The following is a 27,800-nucleotide window of genomic DNA, read 5'->3' as shown; positions in this document are numbered from 1 at the left end:
TTGTTTTTCAGAATTCCTGTATTTCAGAAAACCTGGGGTGGGGGATAATTTTTCACACAGCATTTCAGATCTAACACTTTCATACAGCATATCTGATCTGCTGAGCAGAGTCTTTCTTGGCTGATAGCAGCAGGAGATCTCATACAAAAGACCCAAGATTGTCAGGGCTTGTGGAGAGAGGGGAGGAAGACCCCCCCAAACTAGGATTTGGGATCCATAGGAGATCTTCTGGTGTGTGTGGCTATATGTGTATGTAATGGTCTATTGAGTGAAGTGCCTCATTGATTTGGCCCAGTTCAATCCCAGACTAATCCTAGTATTGTCTACTCTGGCAGGAAGCAACCCTCCAGGAGTTCAAGTGGAGAGAGGTCTCTTCCACTAACCTGACTACATGCTTCTTAGCTGGAGATACCAGGAACTGGCCAGGGTCTTCCTGCCTGCCGGCACCAAATGTGTGCCTTTACCCCCATGAGCAATGGTCCCTTCCTTGAGATATGTAAGAGTGCATTTTGCTGGAGCTTTTGCAGGGCATGATCTGAGCTACATGTGTGCCTCTTGCATGCTTAACTACACACACACACACACACACACACACACACACACACCTGTGCACACCTGGTATTTTATTTTTATCTGTTAATGGAAGTGAGGTGGCGAGAACCAGTTAGTATCTGCACAGTGAAACTTTGTCGCATCATCTCAGATTTGCGCAAGTTCTTCCTTACAGTAGTTTTCAAGAAGAGAGAGAAATCCTTCCTTGTTATCAAAAAAGGCGGGGGGGGGGGAGGGAGGGAGGGAGGGAGCCCCAGTTAATCGTCTAAGCGGAGTATCTGGGAAGTAAGTGGGTTTCTGGGCTCATCCTCTCTCTGTAAAGCCAGCCTTCAGTAATTCAGTTTTAAAGCATGAAAAAAGGGAGTTGATGAAATTCCACTATCAGCACTGAACCAATATGCAAAATATCTCGCCGAAAATCAAATAGCTATTATGTTTTCATTTCCATTTCAGCGTATTTGCTTAATGAAGAATAGACAGATCAGGCCGACTGAGGGAGCCTGCGTGAGGTGATAACTCCGCTAGGCTTCCAGCAATCCCGCAGAAATGAGGCTCTGTTTGCTGCCTTGGCTTCTCTCTCTTCTCTTCCATCACCCCCCCCCCTCAGTTTTCTTTCTTTTTTCCTCCCCCCCCCTCCCTTCTGCCTTTTTTTTAAAAAAAAAATCTACTAGCTCAGTTAACCCACACTGCTTGGCATGGGAAAGCTGATGGCATGTTTCTGGCTATCAGTGTTCTGCAAGAGCAAAGTATATGTTCAAAAACTATAAAAAGGTAAAGCTACCCCTGACCGTTGGGTCCAGTTGCAGATGACTCTGGGGTTGCAGCGCTCATCTCGCTTTACTGGCCGAGGGAGCCGGCATTTGTCTGCAGACAGCTTCCGGGTCATGTGGCCAGCATGACTAAGCTGCTTCTGGCGAACCAGAGCAGCACACGGAAACGCCGTTTACCTTCCCACCAGAGTGGTACCTATTAATCTACTTGCACTTTGATGTGCTTTCGAACTGCTAGGTGGGCAGGAGCTGAGACTGAACAATGGGAGCTCATCCCGTCGCAGGGATTCGAACCTATGACCTTCTGATCGGCAAGCCCTAGGCTCTGTGGTTTAGACCACAGTGCCACCTGCGTCCCACAAAAACTATAGTATGCTTTTATTTTCCTTTTTTGAGAAAAAGAGGGAGGGGGGATGTGTGCAATAGCTAATACAGTGGTACCTCAGGTTACATACGCTTCAGGTTACAGACTCTGCTAACCCAGAAATAGTGCTTCAGGTGAAGAACTTTGCTTCAGGATGAGAACAGAAATCGTTCTCCGGCGGCACAGCAGCAGCAGGAGGTCCCATTAGCTAAAGTGGTGCTTTAGGTTAAGAACAGTTTCAGGTTAAGAACGGACCTCTGGAACGAATTAAGTACTTAACCTGAGGTACCACTGTATTTAATTTGTGGGTTGGGGTTCAGCTCTCCCTGGGGTACCATCCCTACTGCCCGAGAAGCTCTGTCTGCAAGCCCTGCAAAGAGAGTCACTAAAATAGCTCATTTATGTGGAGTCGTCTCCTGTCTGCATTACAGTCGAGTCACTGAAGCCATCACCATTCCCCACGGGCGACTGGATTAGATCAAAGGTGCAGGGCTCTGTTTCCCACAGCAGCCATCAAGATGCCTCCTGGAAGCCCACAAGCAGGCGTGGCAGTGATTTCCCTCCTGTAGTTGCTCCTGAACGCAGAGCCCTCAGATGATTGTAGTGGCTGGTGAGATTGCAGTATGGCACAGGGATTAGAGTGCTGGACTCGGATTGGAGAGATCCAGGATCAAAACACCAGTTTGCCGTGAAGCTTGCTAGGTATCCTTGAGCCACTTGCTCCCCTCATCCTGCCCCACCATCTGCCTAACCTACCTTGCAGGGTTGTGGTGTAGATAAAACTGTCTTGGTGGCAATTGTGATGTGACTTCCTTATGTCTGTATTGAACCTCCTTCCGGCAGTGGCGTAGCGTGGGTTGTCAGCACCCGGGGCAAGGCAAGTAATTTGCGCCCCTGCCAGGTAGGGGCAGAGAGCTGCAAATGCGAGCGCCCCCCCCCCAGATGTTGCACCTGGTGCGGCCGGCCCCCCTGCACCCCCCACGCTACGCCACTGCCTTCCGGTCAGTTACTTTAGGCAGTAGCCCTAAGTTCTCATATTATGAGAGGTGGAGAAAACTTTGCCAAGTCTGTTTTACCACACCACAGAGCACACCTCCCCTTCGCTCAATGTATAAGAAGCCTCCATCCTTTCTTCATAGGCAAGCAGCTCCAGTTCCTGGAAACCACAGGAGGGGAGCATGCTCTTGAACCCGGGTCCTGCTTGTGGGTTTCCCATGGGCATGTGGGTGGCTACGGTGTGAGAACAGGATGCTGAATCAGCAGGCTCCTTTTATGCTCTCTAGACCCTTGATCTTTTTAGTCGCCCTTTTCCAGCTCCACAGTGTCCTTTTTAAGAATTAAGGGGTGGGGGCACAGGAATTGAGATAGAAGGGTTCTCTTGGAAGGAGCCCCCGTAACCGTTGCTCATTTTACAGGCTTAAGACCACTAGGATTTGGATACCCACAGTGAAGTTATGTAAAGTCCAAGTAAATGTGTCCCGAAAAACTTAAGCTTTTCATATTTAGTACGGATTACACTATTGAATCGTTTTTTTAAAAATGTATAGCCCACCCTGCATCTTGAAATCCCCTGGTGGGAAACAATAAAAGCAACACTCTGTCTGTTCAACAGCTTCTTCTCCTTCCTCCTCTTTCTGTCCCTCTTCTTCTCTTCCCTGATCCCCAAAATGTCTGGAGGTTTTAGCCAACCCTTCTGGATCCCAAGATTTCCACAAGCATTGCGCACATTTTTTGAACGTTGCCTCCTTGGCCAGAAGGACTAGAAGCTTGTTTTTATTATTAATATTACCCTATTAATCATAATACCTTAGTTTAAGAACAGCTTAGTTTATGAACAACTTGGATTAAGAACGCTGCAAACCCGGAAGTAGGTGTTTTGGTTTGTGAACTTTTTCTTGGAAGCAGAACATGTTGAGGGTGTTCCATTTGTAAATTGAGTCCCTCGCTGCTATGGGAAAGCATGCCTCTGTTTAAGAACGGACTTCCGGAACGGATCAAGTTCGTAAACCAAAGTACCCCTGTAAATACAGTGGTACCTCGGGTTACATACGCTTCAGGTTACATACGCTTCAGGTTACAGACTCGGCTAACCCAGAAATAGTGCCCTAGGTTAAGAACTTTGCTTCAGGGTGAAAACAGAAATCGTGCTGCTGTGGCAGCAGGAGGCCCCATTAGCTAAAGTGGTGCTTCAGGTTAAGTACAGTATCAGAACGGACCTCCGGAATGAATTAAGTTCTTAACCTGAGGTACCACTGTAATAATAATGGACTCTTAGGTTTCTCAGGTGGTTGTGCTGTGCCACACATCGGGCTCGTTCAGGGCGCATACATACAGCCTCGCTAATGCAATGGACACCTGCCCCAGTGTTGATTGTTTTCTGGGGGCCTCTAAAAAAGAAAAGAGGTCTTACACCATTGCAGGGGTCAGTCTGCCTTTCCTGGGAGCTGGCAAGTGCTGCTGCTGGGGGTACAGCACCCGCCTTCACCCTGAAAAGGCAAACATTTCAACGACAAAGGAGAAGTGGGCTGGCACGGGGGGGGGGGGCGTTGCATGCGGTGCATTTCCCCAGACCTCAGCCACTCTCTATGACTCTAGGCATGTATATTTACGCTGGGAGAACAAAGGGCCCATAATCTATACAAAGCAGACAACAATGAGCGTGAATAAAGAGGCTGCCGGAGAAGGGAAGGCAATTTATTCTAATTCTACTAATTTCAGTTCCAGCACAATTAAAAAGGCTCTGATAATATTCAGAAACAATCGCCGGCTAACAAATCGTTTCTCTCGCTGTAAATGAAACATCGTTAGGCTAATTTTTTCTTTCACGCCTTCACGGCTCTCGGGTTCTGATAAAGTTAACCCCCTCCTCTTCCATCTCCTCTCCCCCCCCCCCCCCCCACGCACACACAGAAACTTATTTCACCCAAATGAATAAGGCCGGAGCTAGAGAGAGAGAGGCCAGAGAATGGCAGACTTTGCACCACACAGAAAACCCGCTGGCTTCTCTCGTTCCTTATTGTATTGCCCTCTTGGCAAATAGGGCTGGCCCAGATGTTTGGGCAGTGTCAGCAATGGCCATGGGGTGCACAATTAATAAGGGGGTTCATCATGCCAGCTGCTGGTGTGAAGCAGCCGTACACCCAAAAATTATCAGATGTGTCCAGATGTACTTTTGGTGAGGAGTGGGAGTGGGGGGAGAGGCTTCCCACCATCCTTCATACTACCAAGAACAGGTGGGCATGGACAAATCTCTCAAGGTCAGTTTCTAATTTCCCCAGTCTTTAGTTCAGCTGCCCACATTTTCTGCATTGCATTTTTTTTTTTAAAGAAGAATCCTCCTGAAAATTCATGAATAATTTGGATCACATTTCTCTTAATCTACACATTTATTTAGGCAATTTCCTCTAACAGAATGCACTGGCGTACGTTATTTTTGTTACTAACTGCATTTTTGTTCACATTTTTTGGATTTGTTTCCCCCCAATATTTGGAGAAGTGCAAATTTAGGAGAGTAGTTCACATATTTTGGTGGGGAAGAACACAACTCCCCCACCCCACCCCCAGTCTCTAAAAAAAACCCTTAAGGCAGCTGTGCGAAGGAGAGCCTGGGGGAGGGTCTCTGCCCTGTTCTTCCAATCCATTGCCCCAGATATGCACGCAGCAGGCATCAGTCCCCAATAGCATCTCCCAAGTAGAGCTGGGGGAAGGATTCCCTGCCTGAAACTCTGGAAAGCTGCTGCCAGTCCGTGTAGACAGTACTGAACTGGATAGACCACTGGTTTTATTTGGTATAATGCAGCCCCTCAAAGTCACACCTTTGGGTTTTGGGGAGGCATACTGAGCATTTGAATTCCTATTGCCGCTACTGCTTTTATTTGTAATTAAAGTCTGTAATTTGTTTTATGCATGTTTGATTTTGGTTTACATTGCCCATGGTTCCACTCTGGGACCTTTTGAGTGGAGGCAGCTTAAAAAGACTTCGGATGAATCAGTATGAGGACGATGCTACATCTGAGCCATGACAGATCTTGGGAATTCTAGCACAAAGCTTTTCTGTGTCCTTAATCTCCCAGTACTCCATCTCATTTTCCATCCCCAAGTTCTAGTATTATGAGCGCTGGGGAAAAAAATTCCTGTTTTCCTGGTGAGCAACATGGACCCTAAGCAATTAGCACAAGGGCAGTCACGGCCGAGAGATTTACTTGCTGCTGTTAAATTATTGTGACTCAATGCACTATAAATCACCCAGGGAACACATTCTGCCTTCTGCCCACCACATCCCTAGACAATTTTATGCTTGCGCCCTGGTATACCTCTAGAGATAACTTTTTCTCCTCCTTTTCCAAACGAACACGCAACCAGAATCCACCCATACGTGACAGAAGAGGCTGCTGTTTATTGCCAATATCCTCTCAATGTGCTATTGATTTGCCAGGAGACCTCAAACTCTGTGGATCGTTAACTGCACTGTTCTTGGTGCATTAAAAAAACAAATGTAGCATGTTATTTGAGCGTCTCTTTTACGTTGGGCTGGTGGAATGCCTGCATAATTTCTGACCTAGTTTTGCTCTTGCAGGCGCCTTTGGTGAGATGGAAGAAGGGGACGAAGTTCCTTTGGAGGACCACAGCCATTCAGAAAAGGAGGGAGGCGCTTCTGACCGCGAAGGCTCCGTGGAAGGCGATTTGTCCAGCTCCCCTTGCAGCGAAAGTAAGTTCCTTTCTTGTGCTGTGCCTCAACTTGCAGGTGTTGTTGGGGTCCAGCTCCCATCAGCTACAAGCCAGCGGGGCCAGTGGTCAGGGATGAAGGGGGTTGTGGTGCAGCAACATCTGTCAGGCTGCAGGTACGCCCCCCCCCCCCCGCTCTGATACATGAAAGGATTGCTGTGGTCATTCTGTAGAGAAGGAAACGCAATCTGCCCATGCTCAGAGGTGCAGTCTTTTATTACTCCTGTTTCTCATATGGGAACAGAAAAGGATGCAGTTCAGTGGTATTGCCATGGCTCAGCGGTAGAGCATGTGCTTTGCACACAGGAGGTCCCAGGTTCAATCCCCAGCATCTCCAGATAGAGGTGGGGATCCTGGAGAACTGCTGCCAGTCAGTGCAGGCAATATTGGGCCAGATGGACCAAGGCTATGACTCTGTGTAAGGCAGCTTCCTGTGTTCTTCCACTGTCTGCAATCATACTTAGGGTCTGTAACATTTGCAAAGCAGGTTGTGCACGTTAACTTGGAATCCTTACAAGAGACTTGTAAGATAGGTCAGTACTATTGTCCTCATACTGCAGATGAACAGCCTACCCTAAGGGCTGCTCACGGCTTCGTGGGAGAGGCAAGACTTCCACTGGGGATTTCGTAGCTCTGCTTCTTATAGCCTCTATGCTGCTGCTGTAGCAGCAGCAGCAGCTCCCTGCTCTGGCTCAAATTTCAATCAATAAATTCTGCTCTCTCTCCACAGCAATTGGTAATCTAATTAAAGGTCTGAGTTTCTTGCTACTGCGCCTTGAAAGACTGCAGACCTGGCTAGGTAAATGCTGACCTAGAAATGCAAAACACACACACACACACACACACACACACACACACACACACACACCACTTCTGTCTCCCAGCTTTTTAGAAACATGAGTTGGCCCAAACAATAGTGACTGTCTTATTTGTCCATAGAAGCAGCAGGAATATTGAGGCTGTAATACTATGTGTGCTTACATGAGAGAAAAAGTCCCTAGAAAAGAGCAAGATTAACTTCTGAGTGTTAATGTCGACAAGATCTAATTGGACTACTTTTACCTCTCTACACCTCCCTCCCTCCCTTCCCCTCCTCTCTCATTTATTTATCTATAAATACATTTTTATTATTTTAGACGATTTTATAAATGGTTAAATGTTACAATTGAAAATAGAATTTAAAAACACATTTCTCAAAAAGGAAATCAGATAACTGCCCATGAGTCAACTCATCCTTCTGGAGAAGGCTAGACAAATAAGAAAAGTTTGTGGCACCCAACAAAATGTGTATAAATGTTTGAATGTTACAAAATAGCTTAGCAGCATGCAGCAGGAAAAATACAATTGAAAACAGAATTTAAGAACACATTTTTCAAAACAAACAAATCCGATAACTACCTATGAGTCAACTCATCCTTCTGGGGAAAGTTGGACAGATAAAAACCGTTTCTGGCACCCAATGAAGTGTGTACAGTGTTGGAGGCTGTGTTCAGGCCCCATCTGTGCTAAACATTTAAAGTTAAGAGGCCTCTGTTGCCCTCACAGAACTATAGTTCCCAGATTCCTGAACCCATTAAACCACTCTAGGAGTTGTAGCTCTGTGAAGGAAACAGGGGTCTCCTCTCAGCACCAAACAGGCAAACTACAGTTCCTGGGGTTCATTGGGGGAAGCCATGACTGTTTCAAGTGGTATGATAGTGTTTTGAAAGTACAGTGCCTGCGGTGACTACCTCCCAATGCATAATGTGTGCTCTGCCAGGTAGGGCTGCCATGTGTCCTCTTTATCCAGGACATGTTCTCCTTTCAGGGGTAAAATTTAAGACAAATTGCATCTGTTTGCTTTGAATGGCTGCCATGGTGTCCTCTTTTTTGCTCTTCAATATAATGGCAACCCTACCCAGGTAATGTGCTCCTGTGCCTTTTAGGCCATAACAAGGTTCCCTAAAAAAAGATGATGTTATAGAACCCAACTATGGGTATATGATGATTATTATATACTTTTTTCTTTTCATTCCCCTCGCCCCGGTTTCTTTTCTTACTTATTTGTTTAATTTATATGGCAAGGCACCCAATGGCATTTTAAAGCACTAAAACAAATGATATAACATGTAAAGTTGGCGACAGGGGGCAGTCCGACTGGAGTAGGCCCTGATGTTATGTGTGCCTCCTTCGCTCGCTCGTCCTCTTCTTCCTCCTCGCAGGCCAAAAACAGGCAAAAAGGGCCTGCTTCATATTCCTGCCAACCGGTTCCCATTTGGTAGTGGGACATAACCTAGAGCCTAAGTTGTGTGTTTTGGTTTCATTTTCTGCTTCTTAAATGGTGGGTGTGCTTGGATCCTAAGCAGAGGGTCAGCAAATTTCTAAAGCTGTTTTCTTTATATATTTATATATAATAAAAAACAAGGGAGCATTAATAGTAATATTCATAATTTGATTATCTCCCTGATAAATGTCAGGCATTATTTGGTGACCCTTGGCCATCTAATCTAACATTGAGTGTTGAGCCAGTGTGGTATAGTGATTAAGAGCAGTGGACTTGTAATCTGGTGAACCGGGTTCGATTCCCCGCTCCTCCACATGCTGGGTGACCTTGACCCAGTCACACTTCTCTGAAGTCTCTCAGCCCCACTCACCTCATAGAGTGTTGTGGAGGAGGAAGGGAAAGGAGATTGTTAGGCGCTTTGAGACTCCTTAGGGTAGTGACAAAGAGGGATATCAAATCCAAACTCTCCTTCTCCTTCTCCTTCTCCCACCCCCCCCCCCCCGGCACGATAACTGCCATTGTCCACGCACAACTGCATAGATGTCTATTAGGAAGCTGTTCATCTCTGAGGGACTTGCAGGATGTTTGGGACCTGGGGCAGGGGCAGTGAGGCAGTTTGTGGGTGGGTGGGAAGCCAAGTGTTTTGTGCAATGGCAGACTTTGACCCACCGAGCTAGTCTGTAGAAAAGGAAGCAAGAGATTCCTTTATCTGATTTTTAAGGCTCTCTACAAGAGCCTCAGGCTGAGGGGTGGGGGGTTGCGGGGGGGGGAGGTTAGGGAGAGCAGAGAGCTCTGAAAGCTCCAGCCTGAACAGTGCACCTGGCACTAGCGCGTCGTGATAAAAGGAGGCGATAGCGCATGATAACGCACCGGCTGCAATAACTGCTGCTCCTGTGGCGCATAGCAAAAAGCTTTCAGCGCGATGGATAACAATCAATATGCCAGCCACTTTGATTTATAGCCAAAAATAATGGGACTTTTATACCCGGCGATTGATTTATTTGATGTTAATCATCCACCCCACCCCCCATTCCCGCCTTATCACCTGTATTAATAATCACCAATCGCCGGTGACGTCACCACCCCCAGGCGCCCTTTATGGCGCCAATCGATTGGGCCATGGTTGTGGGGCCTTTTTTAGCGGTGGTTATTGGGGGCCTAGGTGCAAAGGCAAACATGCCCTCTGCCCGCTAATCTTTCCCGCTGTCTTATGCAGATAGGCTTATCGGCAGGATCTCAAACAGCAGTTAATGGGGAAAATAATTGTCATCAAGTTGCTATGAGTCTGCCACCGGGAGAGTTGGCCCAGGAAGTAAGTTCTCTTTCCCCACCCAATTTTCTTTTCTTTTGTTTTTTCTTTTCGTCAGCCAGCTGGCGCTGGGAGAAGGCGGATGGGAGGTCTGGAAAATAAGGAAGCAACTCTGAGTCCCCCAAATCATCCAGTCACGGTTGATGTTTGTATCACACAAGCTTAAAGTGAAGCATCCTGGGAGCGTTCTGGGATTGCCAGCTCAGTGAGCTCTTCAGCAAAGGCTCTCTGTTATGTGCCCTTTCTACACGGGCTGTGTTAGGTTGGGGAATAGCCGTAGATTGGTGGAAGAGCTCATGCATTGCTCGCAGAAGGCCTCAGGTACAAACCCCGGCATCTCCCTATAAGTGTGGGAGACTCTGGACAATTGCTGCCAGTCAGTGTGGGCAGTACTGAGCGATGTGGAGCAATTGGCCTGGCTTGATATTATGTACTTCGAATGACTTGAGAGAGAGCATTCCTGAGCAATTGGCATGCTCATTCTGATGGCTTGTTTTGTTTTGTTTTGTTTTGTTCTATTTTATTTTATAAAAAAGCATTCATTTTCTGGGAAGTTCTTTTTAATCTCTTCATAACAAGGTGTGATTGACCCTCCTGATATTTTAGTGCCGAAACAGCTTGATAGGTAATGGTACCGTACGGCATCTTTATTTTCAGACTGCTTGATACTGATTTTATTTGCTCTTTTATTTTATATCATCTTTTTCTTCTTACCTTTTTTCAAACTGTTGTTTGGAGATTTTATGGAAAGGCAAAGTATAAATGTCGGCTGTGGCTTCTTCTCTTTTTTTTAGGCCTTACTGGCTGCAAATAAGCTTGAAAATAGATTGAGAGTGGCTAGTAAAACCTGATATGCCCAAGTGAGTCTTAGCAAGAGGTAGTGATTTGCACTTTGCATAGCTCCTTATTCTTGCTTGTTGCCCCGCCTTCAATTTGAATAAATTTTAATTTGCACAATTCATTTGGATTTTAGGCTTTGCCTTTTCTTCACACAGAACACAAGCTTCTTTAATTATTAGAACTTCATTAAGTTGTTGTTTTTTAAAGTAAGTATTGAGCACCAGTGCAGCATAGTGGTTAGAGTGTCAGACTAGGACCTGGGAGACCAGGGTTCAAATCCCCGCTTGGTCATGAAGCTCAGTGGGTGACCTTGGGCCAGTCCCTCTCCCTCTCAGCCTAACCTACCTTACAGGGTTGTTGTGGGGATTAAATGAAAGAGGGGGAGAACCATGTATGCCACATTGAGCTCCTTGGAGAAAAAGGATATAAATGCCACAAATAAATAAAATATTGCAAAGTATGTCTGGTTTGTGGGCTCTGTCTTCAAACATCAGGTACAGGGAAGATATAGAGATAATACACAGGTAGGGGTGCCAACTTAAATAAAATATTGGGGGGTGGGGAGGAGGTAAGCCACGCCCAACACAATCACAAGATGCAGCACGCACACACACTATTTGAATGGCAATGCCCATCAACTGAGCTCAAATATTTTATTGGGGGAGTTGAAGGGGCCTCGGCCGTTAGGAGTTGGCTGTTATGAGGATGAGTTATGAGGCAAGGGCTGCAGCAGTCAGATTCATTATTATCTAGCAAGCAGCTCTGTATGTTGATTGTCACCTTGTGGGGTTTCCTGGCATCCTATGCACGTCTTTCTATCCTTGGTTGGGAGCCAGTTCAACATATTAAATGTCATTATTACAGTGGTGCCTCGCAAGACGAAATTAATTCGTTCTGCGAGTTTTTTCGTCTTGCGAAGCACGGTTTCAAAAGAAGTTTTGGAAAAGCTTCAAAAATCACCAAAGTCTTCAAAAACCTCAAAAAAGGCTACCACACCGCGTGCAACTGCACCTCTTCAAGCAATGCACCCTGGGTATTAACGGTTTTAAGAAAAAGGAAACAAACTTGCAAGATGTTTTCGTCTTGCAAAGCAAGCCCATAGGGAAATTCGTCTTGCGAAGCAACTCAAAAAACCAAAAACCCTTTCGTCTTGCGAGGCATTCGTCTTGCGAGGCATTCGTCTTGTGAGGTACCACTGTATTCCTGGGCCTAGTTCTTAGACATCAGGTGAGAACCCAACCCATTCACTGAAGTCTAATTCTCCCAGACATTAGGTGAGGTGATAAACAATTCACTGGACCACTTCTGTCTTTGAAAGCTGAGGGGTGGGGGAAGCACAGCTCACACGGTCAAATGCTCTCCTATAATTAAAATGATATACTTTCCTGCACTTAGAAAACAGTTGTCTCCAGAAGACAAGCTAAGCTTGAATCCCTTCCTGCTGACAGACCCCTTTCCAGTATGCAGGGGCTGGTGTCATTTTGGATAGAAGATGTCAGGGAACTGCTATCAGCTCAGAGGCGAGAGGTGGAAGGGCAGTTGTGTTATAGGGAACCTCCAAAAATCTTGCAGAGCAGTTCCTCCTCTGGCGAGGAGGGAAGTCCCACTTCCAGTGGAGAGGAAGTGGTGGAAGCAGGGAATGCTAGGTAGAGCCTCAACACCAAGCCTGAGCAAACCGGCGGGGAGGGAAGTACCCCTTTGCCAGCGCCCATTCTACGCAGTAGGTTTAGGTGCAGGGAAGGGAGGAGAAGGTTGGGGTTCATGCAACTGTTATGCTGGAGGAGGTATAAGGACCGCCCACTCCCAGATTCTGCTAGCAAGTGAGCCAGACATGAACTTGCGACGCTCTTCACTGTAAATAGTTTGCACTAATAATAAAGCCTGGAAAAGACAGGTCGGAGTCTTGCCTATTTGCTCTCAAACGACCACACCAGCACCTGACAGAAGGGGTATAGTATTCACCCATGTGCATCCCCACGTACAGCGTGAAATGGTACAGACCAGACTCAGTTCCATGCAGTACAATTACGTTCTGATCACCCCACTTGCTGCGTGGGGGAGCTAGGTCTTTTGCTTTCTATCTCCAAAGAACACCCCCTTCTTAGACATGGCGAGCGCTCTGTTCATGATGCAGCTGTGTGAATGGCTGTCTTAAAGCTGGATCATGTGACTTGGCTCATAAAAGCCTGGTGCACCTGAATGGCTGACCATATTTTCTTCACAGACCTCAATGATTCTGAGTGATGATTCAATGATTTCATTACTTCAATTTTCAGAGACTGAACTCAGAGAGAGCTTGGAGAGCCCAAAGGAGCCAGATAAACAAGAGATTCTGGAGAAGCCCCAGGAGCCAAAGCTTTGGAACGGGCCAGGTAAGTACCCCCGCTCCTCCTCCTGCCTTCCCTGCTAAACCAACCCAAACTCCCCTAAGTAATGAAAGAGATCTCATGCAGGTAGGGGCAGGCCTGTGCTGCTGCTGCTCTCATGGAGCTGGTATCTTAACTAAGTTCCAAACTGAGCACAGATCTCTCCAACCAACATTGGTTTTTAAATGAAGGCAATCAATCAGAGACTTTTAATTCTTTCCCCCTTGATTGATTGACACCTGTTGGGGAATCCTGAAGGACAGTGTCTTTAAGAACGTGAAGACTTCTTTAGTAATTTGAAGCAAAAATGGCCACTCTTAGGGAGAAAGTCCACTGTTAATGTTTCTTTTCTATGTCAAATGTGGGGATGTTACAGACAGAGCAGAGCTAAAAAGATTCTGAAGGCTAGTAAGCTCATGAGCCCTGAGTATTGTGGAAAGCCGTGAGTTTTAGGAAAGCTGGATGCTGCTCATAGTTGTCCCCCCCCCCCCTTCTCACTGGACTTTCATCTGTAAACCAACAAGTCATGCAGAGAAACAATTGGGTGTGCCAGTCTCCATCTGTCAGTGGAAAAGTCTGTGAGTGTGTGATGAGCTGGCGAACAGCAGCTTGGTTATATATGATCTGGGGTGGAGGGGGATGGATGTGTATTTAGAGTGATAGGGAAGGATCCTTAGCTAAGCACCTGCTTTGCATGGTCCCAGGTTCAATCCCGGGCATCTCCAGGCAGGGCTGGGAGAGAACCTTGCCTGAAACCTTAGAAAGCTATTGCCTGTCAGTTTAACTAATTCTGAGTTAGATGGGCCCATGATTTGACTGAGTATCAGGCTGGCCCCCGTAGGGATAACTCCCCTGACAGTGGAGGTAGAGCTTGGCCATTGTGGGTTGCTTTTCTGTCCATGAATTTGCCTAATCTTCTTTTATCCAGGTTAGTGGCCATTACTGCCTTCTGTAGGAATGAGTTCCATAATTTAACAATGCGCTCTGTGGAAAAAGTACTTCCTCTTGTCTGCCTTGCAGCCTCCCAACATTCAGCTTCATTGGAGGTCCATGAGCTCCAGTGTTATGAGAGGAGGAGGGACATGTCTCCATCCATTTTCTCAATGCCATGCATCGTTTCATGAACTTCTACCATGTCGCCTCTTACTCACCTTCTCTCTGGCCCAAAAAGTTTCCTCAGAGGAGAGTTGATCCCACCCCCCTCGATCATTTTGATTGCCCTTTTCCGAATGAAGCCAGTAAGCTCCCTCCTCCTTAGTGTTGCCCTTGCAGAACTCATCAAGGCAGAGGATGGGGACGGATCTAGAATGAGTTGGATCCAAATGGGCACCAGGCATCACGGTGTGTCACTGAGGATGGCAGCCTCTGTGATCTAGAATGGATCAAGGATGAGAAATCTAGTTCCAGGTCTGTGAGACTGCCTCAGGTGTCTTTAAAAAAAAAAAGTTTGTCATTTCTTACTTATTTGTGGAGGAGGGCCCTTTGTTGTTTTCTTATCCTTCCTCCTTTTCCAAGCACATCCAGGCACTGTTTTAGTGTTGCTAGCCGCCCTGAGCCCGGCTTCGGCTGGGGAGGGCAGGATATAAATAAAATTTATTATTATTATTATTATTATTATTATTATTATTATTATTATTATTATAACTCCAGCTTTTGCTTTATGGCTTTTGCTGCTTGAAATGAGATGGTGACCAAATTCATCCTAGCAAATCCACAGACACCCCACCCCATCCCACCCCACATATACACACAGCCTCTCGGTCACTTTGTAAAGAACTCCAAAGTCCAGACTGCCTTGAGTCTCCCCCCCCCCAATGCCCTGAATGTGATTCCCATCTCCCTCTGCAGCAGCAGTTGCTTGTGAGTATTATAATATTATTAAAAGACTTTATACACCACCTTTCATTTCAAGAAGAAATACAGTGGTACCTCGGGTTACATACGCTTCAGGTTACAGACTCCACTAACCCAGAAATATTACCTTGGGTTAAGAACTTTGCTTCAGGATGAGAACAGAACTCGTGCTCTGGCGGCGTGGCAGCAGCAGGAGGCCACATTAGCTAAAGTGGTGCTTCAGTTTAAGAACAGTTTCAGGTTAAGAACAGACCTCCAGAACGAATTAAGTACTTAACCCGAGGTACCACTGTACTAGGGCGGTTCAAAGAAATGAATAAAAGCCTAGCCAACAGCAAAATAACAAGAACAAAACCAATTCTAAAAATGCAGCTACCCATAATTAAAAGGCACAGTGAAGCAACAACATTATAACATCCATAATTAAAGTATATAATAAACAAGGCAAATTAAAGCAGTGTAACAATAAAGAGAAACCATTAAAGCAACAATGAAAGCAGAAGATTCAAGTCAGGAGATAGGAAAGTGAGAGTCGCTTCTAAAAGTGTTTGTCTGCTTTCTTCTTCTCTTTCCCCTGCCCCAACGCACACACAGAAACACACACACACACACCACTCCCTGTTCAGGAAGGGAAATGTCTGTTCACAGCCAGGCTGATATCCCCAGCCCTTCCTAGATGTATTGGCCGGAAATATATCTGCAGGACTTCCCTCACCACTACCTCCTCTGTCTCTTCCTTGGTTATCTGCTCTTTCCCACCCCAGACCTTTTGGCCTCGATGGACGGATGTGAGGCTGCTCTGCTCATCCTTGGCTGGCCACATGGCACAGCACCCCCTCCTTCCTCCCACCCACCCTGCCTAGGCCTGCTCTGTCCACTGATGCTCTTCATTCATCTCAGAACAGCACAAGGGAGACTCAAGATGCCCAGATCCCTTTTGCCAACATACTAAGAGCAGAGTATTGGTTTATATTCAGCTTTGCTTACGGGACCCTTAACCTTGACTTTGTCCCTGGCTCAGCCCCAAGAACTGGGGGGTTGTTGTCTTCTCAAGGGGTAGGATGCTCAGCTGATGGCACAACAACCAGATAAGACAGAGTACTACTTCAACACTTTATATTGTTTCATTGGTAACGTAAGAGGAAAAATGACTATTACTCATATGTAATCTAAGCACCACCACAAGGGATCCTGATTAAGCGTTTAGCTATTTGATGCTGAATGTTATCTGTTAATTCTCTTCTATCCTGTTTCCCCATTCTTTTTCATAGAATCATAGACTGCTAAAATTGGAAGGGACCACAATAGTCATCTAGTCCAACCCCCTGCAATGCAGGAATCTTTTGCCCAATGTGGGGCTCAAACCCATGACCCTGAGATTAAGAGTCCCACGCTTTACTGACTGAGCTATCCATCAAAAACTCTCTTTTCATTTAAACCAATTCATGAACCAAGAACCTATACACTGACCGCTAACCTGTAATATGGTAAATATTAGTGCAAATTCATTATGGTTGTTGTGATATACAAATGACATGAGAAGACTTGGTCTGCTTATTTGTATCATTTATTATTCCTATGATCCTTGTTGATAAAATCCAACAGAAAGTTATTTAGAAAAAATGACGACAAGGCTCTCCTTCATGCAACGCACACCGTATTTTTCGCTCCATAAGACGCACCTGACCATAAGACGCACCTAGTTTTTAGAGAGGGAATGCAAGAAAAATAATCTTTAAAGGGAGCACGGCTCTTGGGGGCTTTTCCGGGAGGTGGGGGAAGGGACTGAGGGGCTAAGCCAGAAGCTAGAACAGCAAGAGGGAGCGCTGCGCAGCGATCCCTCTCGCTGTTCTGGCTTCTGGGATAGCCGTGCAGCCTGCATTCACTCCATAAGACGCACACACATTTCCCCTTATTTTTTAGGAGGGGAAAAGTGTGTCTTATAGAGCGAAAAATACGGTACTTAAACTGTGGAACTCACTCCCACAGGAGGCAGTGCTGGCCACCAACTTGGTTGACTTTAAAAGAAGATTAGATAAATTCATGGAGGATAATGGCCACCAGCTTTGATAGCTATGCTCTGCCTCTCCACCGATGGAGGCAGTACTGCTTCTGCATGCCAGTTCCTGGAAACCACAGGAGGAGAAAATGGGTGGCCACTATGAGAACAGTTTGTTGGGCTTGATGGGCCATTGGCCTGATCCAGCAAATTCTTATCATGTCCACATATATTAGGGGTGGTGAATAAATTTGATTTAGTTTGCATTTAAAGATGATCCCTCCCTAATTTGTGCTTTCCAATATAATGTGCAAACCAAAACACAGCACTTCTTCGAAATTTGCATTTCTCTGAATTTTGCAATGTAGTTCTCTAGTCAAGCAATATGTACAAAGATTTGCATACTAGCATGCATAAAAATGCATGTATTGTTGAAAATAGCACATACCAAAATGCATTATATTAGAGAGAATGGTTTTTAAAAAACGTGCATATCAGACAAAAGCCATATAAAAAGGTGAATGTTATATTATTCACATGAAGATATCAATGAATTTGAATGATGATTTTTTTTTTAATGGTAACTGATATAAAATGTGGAGAACTGAATTTAAGCCTGGAAAAATGAGAAACTTGGAGAAACTTGAAATTGACCCATTCATCCATCCTTGGTTTATTTGTTACATTGATATTCTTCCTCTCCTCCAAGGAGCTCAATGTAGCATCAAAGCTCCCCCCCCCCCTTTAAATCTGTGCAACAATTCTGTGAGATAGGCTAGACTGAGAGAGTAGTAATTTGCCCATGATCACCCTGTGATTTTTGTCACCCAATAGGGATTTGAACTCAGACCCTCTAACCACTACACTACTGCAGCACATTGCATCCAGCTGCACTGGTCCTCAGTCTTGTCTGCAGATGGTGGGTGATGATAGGACCAGCACATGGGGAACTGTGTACACATGGTCAGGATTGGAGCAACTTGGACACAAGATTTCTCCCACGTCTCTTCTTTTCTTGTGTTCCCTAAGGACAGCATATCTCTGTACTAGTAATTGAGAGGAATAGAGTGTACAGCTCTAGCTACCCTGCATGCCTTAAGACCATGTATAGGCTGAGTTGGGAGATGCATATCAACCATAGCTCAGTGGTGGAGTGCACCTGATTGGTGTGCAGAAGGAGCTAAGCTCCATACCCGACGTGTTTATGAGATCTGGTGGCAGTGGATGGGAAGAAGAAACCTTGTGAGAATCTGGAGAGCCACTGCCGGTCAGTGTAGACAATGCTGGGCTTGATGGACCAAGGGCCTGACTCGATGTAAGGCAGTTTCCTATGTTACTGTGCATAAAGCACCAGCCAAGGTTCAAATCTCTACTCGGCCGTGAAGCTCACAGCGTGACTTTGGGTCACTCACAGTCTCAGTAACATAGGAAGCTGCCTTATACTGAGTGAAACCAATGGTCTGTGTAGCCCAAACTTATCTACAATGACTGGCAACAGTTCTGATGAGTTTCAGGCAGGGTTCTCTCCTAGCCCTACTTGGAGATGCCTGGGATTGAACCAACGACCTTCTGCAGAACAGCCGTTCTACTACTGAGCTTACGGCTCTTGGTCTCTCAGCTTGACCTACTTCACAGGATTGTTGTGAGGATAAATAAGGAGGGGGCGGAGAGTCAAGTTCCATCTTGAGCTCCTTGGCAGAAAGGTGGAATATATACAAATGTAACAATAAATAAATAAACTGCAGCCACTAGTCTTCATATCAAGTACATCTTGCAAAATATACTTCTCCCATCCTGTTTTAAGTCTGGCACCAGGTTGCTGTCAATGCTTTCTTAGAGCCTCCCTTATATTTCACTTGCAGCCTTCTTAAAAGGTCAGGAAAAACACCTTTTACTGTTTTCTATCCACTCTCTGCATGGAGGGGCTTCCTTGCGTCTGTGGAACCCATGCAAGTCTGAATCTGCGTGGTAGGATCTTCCTTGTGTAGACTTCTGCCACTGCATGTTGTGGGTGTTCTGTTTCTAATTTCTGTTGACGGGATGTGAGCTGGGACTCCAAAGTTCTGGCTTCCACTTGTGTGAGGGAAGTGCACTCTGAACATGCTCGTATGCACCTTCCTACCAGAAAAGTCCCAGATGTTGCAAATGTTGCAGTCAGTGGTTTGCTTAATTAAGTTCCCTGAAGTTGAAAAATAGGTCCTGACACTGTATCCTGGATCAAATTCATAAGCAACCAGAGTAAGGGTGGCAAGTTGCTTCCTCTTCCTTTCCCCCCTTGTTCCTCCCTCCTCTCCCCACCAGCCCCCACTGGAGTTGGTTATTTGCATTCTTTATGTAAAAGAGATTTTATTATCGCCGCTGTGCAGCCCATCTCCACTCTGGTAATTGGAGTGATATTAATTTCTGTGTGGCTGGGAGTTGATGTGAGTCCGGCGATGCTGCGGCGATAGGCTTTTCCTTTCTGCGCTAACCGCCGCGATAGGCCTTCTATCAGTCTCTGTGCAGGCACCACACTTATCAGGAATGGAATGGGTAAAAAAAAAAAGGGAAAGAGGAAAAAAAGGGAAACTTTGAGCAGCCTGAATTTCTTCTTTATCTGGCAGGATCCGCCGTGTGTCAGCAGTGGCAGGCTAGGAGGATGCTGTGTGGAGGCCAGGCCAGGCGGGTGGGTGGGGGTGGAGAGAGTTGTGTTTTTCAAAGCTGCTGGGTGCCATCCAGTTTTGTCCCTCCCAAATCTTCTTTTGCCAAATCTTCCTGCAGAGCCTCGCTGACTTATTGAGTGGCCAGGTTGGCGTACCTCAAGCGCTTTGCCCAATCAGGCACCTGTCGACATCCTAGGTGAACATAGGATGCTGCCTTATAATGAGTCAGACCATGGTCCAGCGAGCTCAACATTGCCTCTAGTAGCGTTTCCGGCCATGGCTTGAACCTGGGACCTTCTGCATGCAGAGCAGGTGCTCTGCCACCAAGCTGCAGTCAAGGTGAAGTTCTGTAGGCACAACTTTATGGCCATCATTTGTTAGATAGGGCTTCCATGACCAGACTGGGGGCCAAGCCCATCTCCCCTTTCAGGTTGCTCACTAGCAGAGCTCCAGAATCATCTGCAGCTTCTTTCCATGTTCTGTGTTTCCTTTTCTTCCTTTGGTCCCTGGAAGGGCATGGGAGATCAGTAGAGGGCTGGCTGGTGGGAGTGGGGAAATCCTTCCCATTCAAGTATGAGAAAAAAAAAAGGATAGGGGGCTGATGAAGGATCTGAGCATGCCTTCTACCTGTTGCAGGGCTGCTGCATGGAACTGAGAAGCATAGGGGGAAAGCTCACTTCCATGTACTCAGTGCACTAAGGTTTTCTTGGGAAGTTGTAAAAACTTCTACTTTGGACTCCTGCAAGAAAAGCTTGGCTGGGCACATCTGGCAGGGATGCCTGAGCATCTGGAATCTTGCATTGGAATAAGACAAGGATAGGGAATATCTAGCCCTTCAGATGTTGCTGGATTACAGCTCCCATCATCAGTTTGGGTTTCTCTCATCTTACCATTTTTCCAGTCTGAACTTCAGTTCTCCACATTTCCACATCAGTTTCAGGTGTGTGTGTTTTTTTAAGGCTTCATGAAAATTCATCATATTTTAGTGTGAATTTCTCCTAACGTGCACGTTTTGCGTAAATCACACATTTTTGCAAATGCCAATATGCATTTTTGTATGTCACTTTACCTTATATTTCCATTTCTATACACACTTTACCTTAATATATGCACTTTCATACATGGTCGCTTGGCTGGAGAACTGCGTTGCAAAATTTGGAGAAGAGCAAGTTTCAAAGTGGGGCTCCATTTCAGTTGGTGTATTGTTGTCTTTAAATGTGGGTAAAAGCCTCAGCGCCTAGGGCTTGCCGATCGAAAGGTCGGCGGTTCGAATCCCCGCGGCGGGGTGCGCTCCCGTTGTTCGGTCCCAGCGCCTGCCAACCTAGCAGTTCGAAAGCACCCCCGGGTGCAAGTAGATAAATAGGGACCGCTTACTAGCGGGAAGCTAAACAGCGTTCCGTGTGCGGCTCTGGCTCGCCAGAGCAGCGATGTCACGCTTGCCATGTGACCTGGAAGTGTCTCCGGACAGCGCTGGCCCCCGGCCTCTTAAGTGAGATGGGCGCACAACCCTAGAGTCTGTCAAGACTGGCCCGTACGGGCAGGGGTACCTTTACCTTTTTAAATGCCAACTGAATTAAATTTCTACTCCACCTCTGTTGGCTATGCAGGCTGATGGTGTCATGGGACTCATTACATTGTTTCCCCCTTCTGATTCTGTTAAAAGTATTAATGAAAATCCAAGACAGACGTTTTCAAGGGGCAGTTCTAGGAAGAACCCTGGCTACTTAAGAAGCTGGCAAAGGAAGTCCTTATATGCTCCTCCTCTGATTTCAACAAGCCAATCGCCATCTTGGATGGGCAGGACCAGGCCTGCTTTGGAAGCTTCTTCCCTGGAGACTGCAGTCACATGACCCACCACATGGGGCAGTGATCATCACTTCCTGAAATTATGTTGATCTAGTCCAGGGTCCTGCTTCCCACATGGAGAGCAGAAAGGTGCAGGAGCCTTGTCCCTCAGTTGCACCCCCCTCCCCCTAATCTGAATATAGAGAAGTTTACTGCTTCAGAACCTGGAAATTTCAGTTGTGTGTACTGAAGGTCCGTTTGTGAGGAACCCTTCCTGAAGGGCAAGGATGCTCTACCACATCTCTCCAGGGATGTGCTATGGGGCTTGGAGTACCCCAATGCTCCTGTTTCAAGTGCCCAGTATTTTTGCACCACTCTTCCTCCAGCACAGGCCGCAGCAGGGCAGGCTGCCAGGCGTGGTTGGGTGGGAGAGGATGAGCAGCCGTCCTTCACGTTTCTGATAGCCCCGCACATTCATGCGCCTCACTGAAATGAGAAAGTCAAGGGAAGGAGAAGAAAATGAGAGGGAATTTTTTCCTCCCCTCTCTTTCTCTTTTTAATCTTTGCTATGACCTTGTTCGCTGGAGGGGTCTTGGCTGCTTTAAAATTCTGATATGCAAATAGCTGATAGCTATAATCTATAATCCTCAACTTGGGAGCGTTTGCAGATGTAGCTGCCCATTCTGTTTGACTTCCTGTTCTTGCAAGTCTGGCTCGTGGCGTGTGTGTGTTTCCCCAAAATAAAAAAAATAAATTTAAAAACCTCATGAGAGCTTCTAGTTGCTCCGAATAGAGTGGGTTGCCATTTCTGAAATGTGCCCCAGAAGTAAGAGAGAGGGGAGGAAGCGGGCAAAGTCTCCCGAATTTGTTTCTTGACAGATCCCATTCTGTAGCAAAGGTAGCTTGGACTAGTTGTTGGAGAGTAGCTGGCTGGTTGTCACAGGAGCTTTCAGTCTGCAGCAGCCAATCACAAAAGGAGTGTTGGTGGCTAAGATCCTACGGCTGCAGTGGCCTTGTGAAAATGCTATCGGTGAGAACAGGGAAGATGGTGGGTCATTATATTGTTGTCCACCACCCAAATCTCCAAGCGGTGCAAGCACCAAGCAGTGCTTATCCATGGTTCCTTTTGGGAATGAGACTGAGTCTTTTTGATGTATTGTTTATTTACACATATATGCAAGCTGAGCCTATGATGGAGGGGTCCCCAGCATCGACACCCCAAGAGCTTATGGTTTCTCCCATAGCCACAGCCTTGGATTCAAACACAGACCAACCATCATGCTCTGACCTTCTCTCCAGCTTGCTGCCTTACCAGCCTGCAACCTTTTTCCTTCTAGGCCACATCACAGCCAACTCTCAATTCTGCTTCAAACTGTGGCTTTGTCTTCTAACCAGCTGTTTGAGGAGGAGAAGGTCCCCCACTCATTTGCCACCTGGCCCAGAGTCCCTTCTCTTTCTTCATGGCCCATCACCTTTCCCTTTGTTCGTTCTTAATGGTTCCACGGCATTTACCCTGTGAGGAAGCTAGCCTGGCCTATGTTGTAATCCTTGCTGGATCCAGGGGTTCAGGAGGCTTGATTTACTTCCAACACTGACTGGGTCTAGGAATTTAGGGGAGTCTGGCACTGCCGAACTCACAACACTATTCTTCCTATGTGGAATTCCTTGCTGTAAGAAATGTCTTCCCCAAAAAATTTGTACCCTCCAGTGTTTTGGGCTACAACTCCTAGTGCCGTCTGGTTTGATGGGAGTTGTAGTGCAAACTTCCTAAAAGGAGTGCCAGGTTGCATTGGGTTGGGGGCACAGTTGCCGTAAGAGCTGGAAATAACTACTGAATTGGATACCTTTCAGAGGGAACTGGGCAAGGTCAATGAAGTCAGGTCTATCTGCTGCTCTCAGTGCCTAAATGGAGTCCTCATGTCCAGTAAATTTTTTGTGTTGAAGTTGCTCCAGCCCCTCTGGCTTCGTATAACTTGAGCCCTTGTGTTCTTTGTACCTGATATGGGGCCCCTGTTCTCTTCGACCACCTGTGTGGCGTTAGGATTTAGCCCCCAAGTATTTATTTATTTATTACGTTTCTATCCCAGCTTTCCTGCAAGGAGCTCAAGGTGGTATATGCATACTTCTCCTTCCCATTTTATCCTCGCAACAGCCCTATGAAGGTAGGTTAGGCTGACAGCAAGAGACTGGTCACCCAGTGGTCTTCATGCCTGAGTGGGGATTTGAACCCTGGTCTCCCATGTCATAGTCCCACCTTCTAACCACTACACCACCCTGGCACACTGAGGGTGCAGACACACCCCTGGTTGATGTCTGCAAGTGAGAATCTCTTCTCATTGCCCTGAGTGTTGTCGCCTGCACACAGTCACACCCACACACCGGCTTTGAAAACTGGGCTGATGCTCTGTGTTGCTCTGTGAATAAGCCAGGCAGAGCTTATTATGGGCCCGCATCCAGATCAATATGTGCCTCAGCGTCATGGGATTAGCAGAGAGGGCCCTCCTTCCATTGCAGCTTCTCCTGTGCTGAGTGATATCCGTGCCTTGTGGATAGATCAAGCTCCGCAAGCATATTTAAAAGAAGCGGGGGAGAAATAATTGGGTTGTGACGGGGCACCTTCTCCACCTGTAACTCAGCCTTGTGTTTTACTGCCCTATTTCCTTTTTATGGGCTCCTTTATTTTCACACCCTATCGAATATTCAAATGTATCTGCGACCCCTGAGCCTCTTTATGGGGGGTCGTTTGTCACCTTTTATTTCTTTTTTGTCTCCTGGTAAAGAGCTCATGCCATTAATTACAGGGGCTAAGGACCTTCCCCCCCCCCCCCCAGCCTGCTTTCTCCTTCCTTCAGTAACTCGGAGGGAGAAAAGGCTGCTGCATTCAGATGCCTGAAGCTTTTGCTTTTTCACTCCCCCTCCACAGAAGCTGCTAACATCCCCTTGCACCCAAGCCCACGGGCCTTACCTTTGCCTGGTCATGTCTGTTTCTCACCTTTCTGGGGCTCTAGGTGGCAAAGCTAGGGATTCCAGGGAGGTCTCCTATCCAGCCACTGGCCGGACCCAAACCTTCAGCTAGGTTGCACCACAGCATGCCTTCAGAATATTCCCCAAGACCACATTCCTGAGCTAGTCCTTTGGATCTCAAAGAAAAGGGGGGGGGGCAGGAAGACACAACTTCTTGTAAATTTTCTTTGAATGATCTATAGGTGGTTCTTAACTTGCCACAGGCAAGTGTCTCTTTGTAAGCCTGCACTCTTAATTAGTAGGCCTCTTCAGTATTTCTGGGCATAGGTCAGCTAGCATTAAGCACTCTCAGGTAGGCATGTTGCTCATTTAACTGTATGAGTTCTAGTCACTCAATTTAAATACATGAGGGGGGAAACAATATTTCTAAAGGGACAAAAGCAAACATCCTTGCATTTTAAATGGTGCTCATATACATCACAGTGGCTATCCCCTCCCCTTGTCTGTCATGTAGAGGACATGCCTGTTTTAAGATGCTTTCAACCTGCAGGGTTGTTTTTCTAAAACATATAGTTTAAAAATAATAATACTTGTTTTTGAATTTGCTGACTGACAGGTGTAAGCATCTGCTTAGCTTTCCCACCAAAATATGAAGGGAGATCAAGGTGTCTAGTTTTTGGCTGGTACCCTCATACTGTCCCTGTGGTGAATGCCATTATTTTATTAGTTTTACAGAGGGAAAGGTAAGGCAGGGAAGGAGATCAGTTTGCTAAGGCCAGATGATGAACCCATGACAGAAGAGATGGACACAAATCTCCTCGTCCAGAGCCAGTGATTTATCCTTGAGTGAGTTTGCTTTCCAAAGGGCCCACAGGGGCCACCCGCCCACACCTGTGATTATAGGAACATGAAGAACAGCCCACCTGGATCAGACCAAGGTGAGCTTATGTATCCCAGCATCCTGAGTTCCACTTGGGCCAAGCAGATGAGTCTGGGAAAGCCCAAACAAGGCATGGCAGAAATAATACTGTTTTCCCAGAGTTCTCCCCCAACAGGCACACTGCATTTGAGCATAGATTGCCTTCAGACATGGAGGACCTGCATGTCTCCTCCAGCAAAAGTCTTCTTCTGGGATTGAAGATGTCACTTGCAAGCAACCTTCAGTTCCAGCATTCTCAGTGTTTAGGAACCGGCTGCTACATAAGCAGTTGCCTTGCTGGATCAGTAAAATCTACCCTGTCCACCTTTCTCTTTCCAACTGTGGCTGGCCAGGTGCCCTTGGGAAGCTTGTGAGCAGGGCATGAATACTGTTGGTTGATTGGTCCAAGGTACCCTGCCACTGGACTTGGAGGCTCCATTTTCCTATTACAGCTGATGATCATGGATATTGTCTGAGCCACAGCCAAGGGGCGACTGTTGCTATCGAATTAAAACAGTACACACTACCCCCCCCATTTCCCTGGCCTTTATTTTTGCTCCATCTCCCACCCCCTAGCCCAGCTCTTTTTCCTTTCCTTTCCTTTTTTATCTGTGCTGCGACTCCTGTCTGAGTAATCTCTCCCCGCCTGAAGTTTTCTCTGCAAACCTCAAGGTTTATTATCAGGCAGCACAGGGCAGCGCGAGGCGGGACGGCCCGTTCTGATGGACAGGGCAGGGTTGGCCACCATCTTCCTGATTATCTTTTTGTGTTTTGTGTGTGTGTGTGTGTGTGTGTGTGTGTGTTTCTCTTCCCCTTCACATTGGTATGTGTGGGTGGGAAAAATTATTCCAGCTATTTTTCTTTATCGCTCATAGCAGAGTTTTACACTAGATAGTCCTATTTGTTTTAGATTACCGTGCTGGAAGGGTTAGGGCTGGGCTGCAGGAGCCTGTTGCATTCTGGGGCTGAGGCCAGCCTTGATCCACGAAGCACATGATGCTTTGCAAAACATTCCTCGTATTGGGAACTGGTGTGGTACTGAGAGTCTAGTGCTTATAGTGTGTTGAACTGAGACCGCCCTGACCTGGGTTCACTTCCGTTCTCAGCCACAAAGCTTGTCTTTAGCCTAACCTACCTTGTGGTATAGGGACGCGGGTGGTGCTGTGGGTAAAACCTCAGTGCCTAGGACTTGCCGATCGTATGGTTGGCGGTTCGAATCCCCGTGGCGGGGTGAGCTCCCGTTGCTCGGTCCCTGCTCCTGCCCACCTAGCAGTTCGAAAGCACCCCTAAGTGCAAGTAGATAAATAGGTACCGCTTTATAGTGGGAAGGTAAACGGCGTTTCCGTGTGCTGTGCTGGTGCTGGCTCGCCAGAGCAGCTTCGTCACACTGGCCACGTGACCCGGAAGTGTCTGCGGACAGCACTGGCTCCCAGCCTCTTAAGTGAGATAAGCGCACAACCCTAGAGTCGGACACGACTGGCCCGTACGGGCAGGGGTACCTTTACCTTTACCTTTTGGTGAGAGGAGAAGGTAGGCAGAACCCCTTAGGCTAATCAGAGTTCCTGGGAAGGAAGGGCAAGCAGGATAGCATAAATAAATCTACTTTCCTCTGTGCATGCTCAGGAACACCCTTCCAATGCCGCACCAGGTGTTCTAGGGTTAAATGTCTCTAAGGTGACGCCCTGTGTGTGCTGCCGGACTATTTAAGCAAAACCACTTAGGAAGGGAATTTTTGATTGGGGGGGGGGAGAAGCAAGGTGGGTCATGCTGGCGCTGATAAGGCAGGCCAGCGTAAAACAGAAGAAAAGGCAGTGAAGAGTCCCTCCTTTTATGAGACACAATAACCCACACCCTGGCGGGGGAGATAGGATCACGGTTCATTCCAGGCCTGAATACACCGCCCTTGCCTCCAGGATATGATCAGACCCTCCAAAGCCCATCTCCCTATTGTCCCTTCTCCTTGGAGCTGATGGTATCAGGGACCAGCCGGCCAGGACTCCGGTTTATGAGAAATTCTCTAAAGGGGTGTGTGGGGAGGCTGGAAGCAGGGTGGCGAGGGGGCAGGGTGGGTGGGATAAAGAAATAAGACCTGATATTGGGGGTGGGGAAATGGCATGATGTTGGGGCTTCGGGCTGACAAGGGCAGCCCAAAAATAGGTGCGGGGTGCGAGTTGAACTATTAAGGCAAGGTTGCGACAGCGTCAGAATAGAAGGAGCTCCCTTCTGGGTCAAACCAAGTGTCCCAGCTAGTCCAACATCCTGCTCTCATGGTGGCCCCAATGGAAGCCCACAAGCAGGACACAAGAGCAGCAGCAGCAGCACTCTTTCCCATTCGCAATTCCCCTGTATACATGTGAACGCTTGGCTAGCTGGCTGTTGCACCTGGAGGGCACATGTAGGTGCTTTTGCACACTGCCTTGGGTCCCCACACTGCTGTAAGAAGAGGGG

At 46.9% G+C, this 27,800-nt stretch overlaps 1 protein-coding gene across 4 annotated transcripts in view; it reads left to right on the top strand.

The window, feature by feature from the left end:
* Positions 1-27,800, top strand: part of ZFPM1 (zinc finger protein, FOG family member 1) — a 131,071-nt gene that overhangs the window by 64,042 nt on the left and 39,229 nt on the right. For 3 of the 4 annotated variants that reach the window (XM_077931608.1, XM_077931607.1, XM_028739954.2), the window contains exons 2-3: positions 6,263-6,394; positions 13,100-13,195. In XM_077931608.1, coding sequence (XP_077787734.1) covers positions 6,277-6,394; positions 13,100-13,195 — 214 coding nt within the window. In that variant the 5' untranslated portion in view covers positions 6,263-6,276. Of the gene's footprint in view, positions 1-6,262; positions 6,395-8,139; positions 8,171-13,099; positions 13,196-27,800 lie in introns of those variants that run through there. The other variant, XM_077931609.1, reaches the window with a different exon arrangement.

This window comes from Podarcis muralis, chromosome 7, assembly GCF_964188315.1.
Source record: "Podarcis muralis chromosome 7, rPodMur119.hap1.1, whole genome shotgun sequence".
Taxonomy (NCBI): Eukaryota; Metazoa; Chordata; class Lepidosauria; order Squamata; family Lacertidae; genus Podarcis; species Podarcis muralis.
This window is presented reverse-complemented; position numbering and strand designations above follow the sequence as displayed.